Source organism: Charadrius vociferus, unplaced genomic scaffold (assembly GCF_000708025.1).
Source record: "Charadrius vociferus isolate BGI_N301 unplaced genomic scaffold, ASM70802v2 scaffold326, whole genome shotgun sequence".
Taxonomy (NCBI): Eukaryota; Metazoa; Chordata; class Aves; order Charadriiformes; family Charadriidae; genus Charadrius; species Charadrius vociferus.
The window spans coordinates 1,314,558-1,323,235 of NW_009649062.1; the positions used below are offsets into that span (position 1 = coordinate 1,314,558).

General features: G+C 45.4%; 1 protein-coding gene across 1 annotated transcript; it reads left to right on the forward strand.

The window, feature by feature from the left end:
- Positions 1-80: 80 nt before the first annotated feature.
- Positions 81-8,456, forward strand: NOC4L (nucleolar complex associated 4 homolog (S. cerevisiae)). The gene is made up of 13 exons (XM_009888108.1): positions 81-179; positions 436-543; positions 1,093-1,242; positions 1,852-1,951; positions 2,253-2,287; positions 2,391-2,441; positions 2,997-3,108; positions 3,709-3,769; positions 4,316-4,426; positions 5,729-5,892; positions 6,646-6,728; positions 7,664-7,777; positions 8,077-8,456. The coding sequence occupies exons 1-13, from the start codon at positions 108-110 to the stop codon at positions 8,191-8,193; spliced, it is 1,278 nt and encodes a 425-aa protein (XP_009886410.1). The 5' UTR covers positions 81-107; the 3' UTR covers positions 8,194-8,456.
- The last annotated feature ends 222 nt before the right edge of the window (positions 8,457-8,678 follow it).

Consider the following 8,678-nt stretch of genomic DNA (forward strand, 5'->3'; position numbering starts at 1 on the left):
GGCAGAGGCGGGGCCCTGTGCCCGGCCCGGCCCATCGGGGCTTTCACAGCTTCTCCGTGCTTCATCCTTCAGAGAACTACAGCGCTGAGGATAAATACAAGATATGGATGCGGCACCGCTACAACGACTGCGTGGGTTGCTTGGCGGAGCTGATGGGCCACGACGCCTTCCAGGTGAAGGTAGGTGCTGAGCCTGCTGCTGAGGCAGGGCTGCGGCGGGGGGAATTGGCAGCAATTCTCACTCCGGCGTGTCAGTGCCGAGGGGCATCGCTGGCGCTCCGGCTCACCTCTGCTCGCCAGCCTGACGGCAAAAGGCACGCAGCTTCCTCCGTGAAGAGCAACTTAGTTCATTCCTCCTCCTGTAGAAGTTGCCTCCTTTGGATCTGACCGCTGGTGACCTTGTTGTGGTGGGTTTTTTTCTGTCTTTTTTTTAAAGGAATTGTCACTCTGCACCCTCATGAAGTTTGTTGAGTTGGAGGCACAATATCCGTTGATCAAAGTAGAGTGGAAAGGGACTTTAACTTTTCCTCGTGAACTTCTTAAGGTAAGCTGCAGAACTGAAAAGTTCCTCCTGTCATTACCCGATGGCACACATGACCTCATGTGCTCAACTTCTCCAGGACTAAAATTTCAAGCCAGGAGGTTTTCAGTGCGGAGGGAGGGTGGTGTCCTAGACAGAGCACTGAGACCTCGAGCTTCTGTCCTTGGTGAGGTGGCACCTGCAGGTGTGGGAGCAGCTGCCTTGTACAGGTTTGAGCTGGAGTCCTGAGTGTTTATGAGGTACCAGTTCTGGGGTGGGTTTTCTTGAGTCTCTGGCCTCACTTGCAAGGATTGGGAGATGAGAGGGAAGATACTGCCCCTGGTTCAGCCACTGTCTCATTTCCAGTTGTCTTTGATAGAAGGGGCCCATCTTGGAGGCCAGGAGCGCCTCCTTCTGACGAAGGGCTTATAAATGTTGCTCTGGGGCAAGATCGCACAGCCATGCTAGCTGCCTTCCAGAAAGATGAAGGGTGCCCTCAGCCATCGCAGCTCGCTGTTGCTCCAGTACTGTGAGAGACTGACTTCTTGCTTCCCTTTACAACCCTTTTGTTAGGTAGTTGTTGATGGCTTGCTTCCCTTAAATGAGGACGCTTCGCTCCTGATCTCCCGCTTTCAAGAATATATGGAGTACGATGACATTCGGTACTTTGTCATAAAGGCGGTCACTGAGAGTATTGGACAAGTCATGCAGAAGACAAAAGAGGTAACAAATTGTTACTGTTGAGGTGGGTCTGGATAAACTGCTCTGAAATGTCTGTCCCTCACATGAAGCAGGGAGGGACTAGTGGTGTACAAGAAGCCATTGGAAGCAAGAGAAATGAGTGTGCCCACTTAAAGGCATTGATTATTTTTTTTTTTTAATTTTTTTTTGCTCACAATGTATGTCAGTTGTGCTAAGACTGTCTTCAGTCTGAAATTAGCAATGGTTCAAGACACGTACTGTTGTTCTTGCAGATCCTTCTGGTCTGGTCTCTAGCTTTGGTTTTACCCACATCTCTGCAGCTTGGGCGGCACACACAGAACTCTTAATTCTGTTCTCTCTCTGGTGCAGAAGAGTGTGTTTTCTTTAATTGGATCTACCAGTTTTGTTAAACCAGAATTAGTTCAGAGATAGGTTTTGTGTTAGGTGAACAAGTAATACTCCAGGACGAGGCAGCCATAGAGAATATACCAGTATATAGTTCAGCCATCAGCATTTTTTCTTTCCTAAATATATTCAGTTCTTGGGAAATAGGGCAATATTGAAGTCCAATGTCTTGCTATCTGTTGTGGAACTTGCTTCATGTTCAATTATGCGCTTTTTTTTTCTCAGAGGCCGCTGCCATTTTACCAACAGAACGTATTTTCCCTCATTTCACCCATTAACATGCCGAACAAAGAGTGTGACATGGTCAAATTTATGGTGAAGCAAGGTTAGTAAGCTCCACATGATGAACTGTGTCTGAAAAGGAAAATCGGGTTTAAGTTTTTATTGTATAAAGACTTTATTATCATTTGTTAATGAAAAATGTCTGTTTCTGTGATCACAGTAATTCTAAACAGTATTACAAAATCCACATTCCTTAGTCTACAGTGGGGTCTGTCATGGTCTTATATCAAGACAAGGACTTCAGCCCAAATTTTTAGAGTATCAAAGGACTAAGTAAAAAAGGGTCATCTTAATTTCTTAAATACCCATTTCAAGTTCAACATCAGTTTTCCCTTTCTTCTTAGATAACTGGGAGGAATTGAAAGTGTCGAAGCTGCAGGTAACTGTTCATTTGGTGCTTCAGAGTTGAAATTTTTTCTACTTAAAATAGAGCTTTATCTACAGCAGTGCGTTTTACTCACTGTTTGCAATTCTGTTTTAAGGCACACAAGCAGGCGTTTGAAAAAATGTGGCTCAGTTTTTTGAAGCATAAGGTGAGTGTTACTGCTGCCCCTGGTCTGTATCACTCTTCCATAGCTAATCCTTAGAGGCTGCGTCTGTCCTTGCGTGGAGCTCCTGGTAGGACCCCACTGCTTTCAGTATTGGATGAGAACAGCCCAGTCACCCTTTCTGTTGGATCATTCTCCTGCCAAAAGTATGACCTGATATACCTGCTGTTTTTTCTCCTTACTCTCGACCTTTCTTTTTCTCCCACGTTAAAGTCTGCCTGTAAGCAGTGATCTGCAGCGAACAACCTCTGCTCACAAGTTGAAGGTTCCCAAGCCTTTTTGCTGGTGACTTTCCCCTCTGAGCTGTGATGAGACTTTTAGTTGTGAGCACCTGCTTCTTTGAATGAACTTGTCAGGTGTCACCTGTAAACTCTCCCATTTGGGAGCTGTTGCTGCAAGCTGTTCTGTACTGTCCTGGCACTGTGGTGTCCCGGCACATTCCCATTTGCTTGTGTGTTGCCTTCTTCAGCCATCGGTTACTGTTGCTCTCTGAGTTCTCCCTGCAATGATTGTTTCACTGTACTGTTTCATCCTTTGCAGCTGCCCACTGGCCTGTACAAAAAAGTTCTTGTGATTCTGCATGACTCCATCCTGCCTTACATGAACGAACCCACCCTCATGATAGACTTCTTGACAGTGGCCTATGGCATAGGTGAGTGAAAACAGGTTTTTAGTCCTTTGCAGCATGGTACGTATGGACTTGGCAGGTCTGCTGGATGCAGCGCCAGGGCCTGGATGATGAAACAGATGTACTTTTGCCTGAGATGGAGCTAAGGAACTCTGGTGAACTCCACTGTCCCTGCAAGTGGGATGTTTTCACCTGTGTCAGTGCTGTTGCTCCTTGTATGTAAGGAAAATCATATTTAAGGCTTTGTAGAGTAATGGAGTGATTTCCTTTAAATATAGAATTCAGCCCGTACTGCTGATACCTGGGCTGCATCCGGACACAGGATGCACAGATTCCTACAGAAATGTCCTTTCTGATAAGACCTTTGTTTCGTCAGTGTGGCTTTCTTGGAGGATTAGAGCAAAACATTTTTGTGTCTCAGTACTTCAGAATCTGTTCTTTTAAACTACAGCTTAATCTTTGTAAGAAACTTGTGAGCCTCTGGAAAGTTGGCTCTAATTGCAGGCACTCTTAGTTTTGTGTTTCTTCTGGGAAGGTTTTATAATAGAAACAACTTGAATCTGATCTTTTTTTTTTATTATTTAAAAATTTTTGTTGTGTTTATACCTGCCTGCTTTCTTACAGGTGGAGCCATCAGTCTTCTAGCCTTAAATGGATTATTTATTCTGATTCATCAGCATAATCTGTAAGTAAAAAAGAGCATATTGGTTAAAGGAACGTGGGTTTTTGCATTTGTGTCTTTATGTAAAAGGAACTGAAATGGATTCTCCACACCTTCAGGCTTTAAAATTCCCCCCTGAGAAAGCCGAACTCTGCAAAAGGGGTTTGGCTGTTTGGATGCTGAGCTCTTTTGATAGTCTGCCCTTTTTGTCATCTGAGCCTAAATGTCCTCTTCTCCAGACTGTGGTTGCTCAGCGCTTGAAAATTGATTTCTATTGATCTGATTACACAGCAAAGCCATAGTCTTTGGTGTGCCTTTCACCAGATCCTGTCCAATTGCAGTCAATGGACATAGCTTCACATCCCCAAAATGGCTGGACACTGCGAGAGGCATAAATTCACCTTACAGCTTGTTTTCAAGTGGTGGCTGTGGAGAGAAGCCTAAGAAAGCTAAACAGAGCACAGCGGTGATCTGGGGTAGTCTGTAACGAACGCACAGGAACTTTTAGGCACAGTGTAGTCCCATTGTACATCACTAATCAGCAAGGGATGTTGCCTTTTTTTTTAACAGGGAATATCCTGACTTTTACAAAAAGCTGTACAGTCTTTTGGACCCTTCTATATATCATGTGAAGTACCGAGCCCGCTTTTTCCATTTGGCTGATCTATTTTTGTCGTCATCGTAAGTAGCATCTTTATTATGTATGTTCACATATTTTCCTCCTGCTTTTCTGTTGACCAGAGGCTGTTCTTGAACAGTCCCCCACATGTCTGGATATAATGTATTCACTGTGCCTACTGGATTAGATTCTTTTTTACTGAGAAAACTGAATCCAAGAGTGTTACTGTAGTGTTGTGTAATTTTTCATGTGCTGTTTTTGAAGATTTGCCACACAGCCGTCTAGTTTCAGAAGGTAAAAATGCAGTTCATTATCTGAGTTTGATCTGCAAGTGATTATGGATGTATTTTGATCTCTATTCCACTGTGGCTGAAAGTGATGATTTTTCTGTCTGTCTTTATGAATATGGAAAAGTAACATTTGCAGGCTTTTTATAGATCATAAAGCTGTTGATAAATTGATGACCTTTTGCAGACATGTAACATTGAAATATAAAGTGTTTGACAGTCTGTCTTGATGCTGTCAACTCATTGTACACAGGGAAGAAACTAGATAAGCAGCTGGCCATATAGTTGCCGTCATATGTTATAAAATAAACCAAGAGTAACGCTTTACAGTTCAGCACTAGACACTTACTGTCACACCCCTTGTATTCATAGTGTGATTTGGAGACAGTAACAAGACCTGACAGATGGTGTCCTGTGGGGTGGCTTTGCTGAGCCTTGCAGGTGTAGCGAGCCCTAGGGCTGCAGTCTGAGTGGCTGCAAATTGTCATCTTTCATCCCAGCTCTTCTGACCTGAAGAAAGTGCCTAGATGAGCTGATTGCTGTTAGAAATTTGAATTTTTACCATAAAAAAAGAACTGTCCTGCACATTTACATTACAACAGCTTTATGTTCCCATTAGCAGCTGCACTGCTTACTTTAGTCCTGGAAGTATTACGTAAATATAACACCATGGCCTGTGTATTAATTAAACCCACAAAACAACATTAGAAGAATATAATTAAGGTTGCCTGGCCAAGCACTCAGAAGGTTATAGGACTGAATAAAGACTGCCATGTGAATGACCACGTACAAGAGCTCTGCTTGGCTATGGCAAGCGCCTGGAGTGGTGCCATGCATCTGGATTGAATCACAGGGTGATTTGAGATGGAAATGCCCCCATATTTGTTCCGGAGAGCACACCAGACCCTCTATTACTGCTTGAAACCAGGATTCTTATAGCTTCTGTTTACTCCATAGCCCAAAAAATATGAAGAGCCCCACTGATCTTTAACCTGATATGCTTTTTGGATTGGTGAAGCTGCCGGCTCACTTGCTAGGGCTTTTACATGCTGGTTTCTTCTGTCTCCTTTCCAACAGCCACTTGCCAGCATACCTGGTGGCAGCATTTATAAAGCGCCTCTCCCGGCTGGCCCTCACCGCTCCTCCTGAGGCTCTACTCATGGTCATTCCCTTCATCTGTAATCTCTTTCGGAGGCACCCCGCCTGCAAAGTGCTGGTACACCGACCTAATGGGCCAGAAGGTAAGAGGGAAGATGGTCAGGCGAGTTCTGCGTTATGCCTTTAGACAAGAGCAGGATTCCTCTGGAGGAGGAGGGGAGATCCCAGCCCCAGTTCCGACTTCTAGAAGGATCCCTCTGTCCCTTGAGTTTGTGGAAAGCCAGCAGGCTGCTCCTGCAAGTTCTCTGGCTGTCAGGACCCATCTGCATTGCTCCACTCTGACCTCGGACCTCACAGTTGGCTCCCCAGCCTCTGTGATTGCTCGGTGAAGGTTGCCTTGAGCCTGGCACACTGACCCAGGCTACTGCCAAGTGCCGAAGGACACTGTACCAGACACTGAGCTTGTCTTGTTCACTGCAAGACTATAAAGAAAAGAGAAAAGAAATCAAATGCCGAAACCAGAGACCTCCTTAATTTCTGTCTGTGGTGGTTTTGTGTAGGTGGCCCCACGGGGGCCTCAGCAGTCTCCTGAGTTTTTACTTCATCTCTCTGTGATTTAACTGACTAGTGCTGAACGTCAGTAGTGACTGTTCAGATTTGCCTGAGATACCTTATGCATCAGACTATTCCAGTTCTCTGTGCCCTACTTCCTGTGCACTTTAAAAGTAGTATGACTCCATCATGCCACAAACAGTGACTCTTGGGTCGTGCTGGATGTGTCAGCTTGTTTCTGGACCCTAAATGTTTTGAGAAGGAGCAACTCCAGGTCTCTGCTTTCCCTTTGGGGTTACATACATCAGGCAGAAGATACTAGCTCTGTATTTCTGTTTCCTTAGATATGTCAGAAGATCCGTATATTATGGAGGAGGAGTCACCATCTGAAAGCAGGGCTTTGGAGAGCTCTCTCTGGGAGATTCGGGTATGTCAGCTAGAAAGAAACATCTGTGTCTGGTATGGGCTTCTTCCACGCTTGCTGCTTCCTTGACACACGGTGGCCGTGGGCAGTCCCACTTACAAGAACCTGCTGACATATGTCTTGCAAATGAGATGAGTTTCTGGCTGATCTTTTATTCTGCATCCTTTTCTATCCTACCGTAAGAGGCAAAGGATTCCACACACTGGAGAAATTGTACATGCTAATTAGTAGGTGACTTGTGAGCACACTTCTGACTGTGCAGCTGAAAAGTGCGCACTTAACAGCTGAAACAGACTAAATAGCTGCAAATCTGTGAGGCTTTTTATTTGCTTTGGAAAGGGGAGAGGAATTTGCTAAGCACTGATGGAAATTAATTGGGTACAGCCAGGTCATCCTGTAGAAAAGGGTTTAAAAATGCTGGAGAAGATTGTAACGTTCACCTTTCACCTGAATCGTTTGTAGGATGGTGTATGAAGGCTGAAATTGGTTAAATTACTCCTGATGGTTCTAAAACCTTAATGTCAGAATTATCACTTCCCATTTAAATGCTACAAGGGATTTGTGTGAGGGTCTGAAGCAGCGACGGGAATGTTGTGCAGGAGCGGGAAGCCCAGGGGGCAGGAGCTGGGATGTGAGGTCGGGGCGGTGGGAGCTGGCAGAATTGGGTTCTGCACTGCAGGCATGGCCTGCGGAGGCGTCTGTCTGTCTTGAGCTGGAGGTGAACCAGGCGGAAGGGGCCTTTGACTGTTTGCAGGATGGCTGGAATCGAGGTTTCTTGAAGCCCTGTAGCAGCACAGTACAGCAAACTTGCCTCCTCTGCCAGAATTTGATGTTCACTGAAGATCTTACCAGTAAAGGGCAGATCCCTGTGTGGGAAGCCGGATGCGTGTGTCAGCCTGTACTTACGAGACCATCTCCTGTTTGTTTTGCTTTTACAGTCTCTACAAAACCATTATCACCCAGATGTGGCCAAGGCAGCTGCTGTCCTGAACCAGTCGCTGTCTGAAATAGAGGATGACATATCGGGGCTCCTGGAGCTCTCAGCTTATGAGGTAGTGTTGCTGTGCCTCTGTGAACCATGGGAACCAGAGGACAGGAGACTGGTTCTGGGGCACTGTAGCCCTGTCAGCCTTGCTGCTGTGGAGGGAGCGAGGCTGATTTTTGGTTTCCCAGAGCCTGGGAAAACGTCTGTTAAATAATGGAGCGTGAGGCAGCGGTGGTGACAGGGATGGCTTTTTATACAAAAGGTTTATTGCTGGATCTTTTAAGAGGTTAGAGTGAGCAGTGGTATCAGCCAGGGTGAAGAGTTTGTGCTGAGTTTTGCCAATATCTTCTATTTTTTTCTTTGTAGCTTTTTGATAAAGAAGTAAAGAAAAAGGCTGCTGATGTGCCCCTGGAGTTTGAGCAAATACGAGGTTTGTTTGGAAAGAAAAATGATATTTTTGCAGAGCACTTCAGTTTAGATTGACGCGATGCCTTAGAAACACATCTGCACAACTGGCTGATCTTGGGGACACGCACAGAGCTCACGTGTCGTGCTGGGCAGTTCTGCCTTTGAAGTGTCTTCATGTGATGAGAGCTGGACTGCTTGAGAAAGGTGTGGCCTTCTTCAGTGACCTTTGCTACTACCCATGGATAGACTTGCCTTTGTTTCTCCTGCTTGCATACTGCCGCCTGATATCTGGGAGGGATTTTCCCTCAGAGCAGAGTTTTCTGGACCTGTTCGTTGCTGGGATTCCAGCCCTTTTCTCCGAAGCTGCTGGTGCGAGCTGTGATCGGTGACTGCATCGGCAAACCATCTTGCTGTCGTTTGATGGGGCTGAGGGTCTCCGACTACTGCTCTTATTTTTCAGATGTGTTACTTTTATACTAGAGCTGACAACCTGTTTGTAGCAAGTGACTTCAATACATAGCTGTAAACACCTGATGGTATTCTGATTAAATTTTTTGATA

Excerpts from the sequence above, each read along its gene's own strand:
- NOC4L (XM_009888108.1), top strand. The coding sequence starts at position 108 with ATGCGGCACCGCTACAACGACTGCGTGGGTTGCTTGGCGGAGCTGATG. Across the intron at positions 4,427-5,728 it reads GATCTATTTTTGTCGTCATC|CCACTTGCCAGCATACCTGG; the intron begins GTAAGTAGCATC and ends CCTTTCCAACAG. Across the intron at positions 6,729-7,663 it reads GCTCTCTCTGGGAGATTCGG|TCTCTACAAAACCATTATCA; the intron begins GTATGTCAGCTA and ends TTGCTTTTACAG.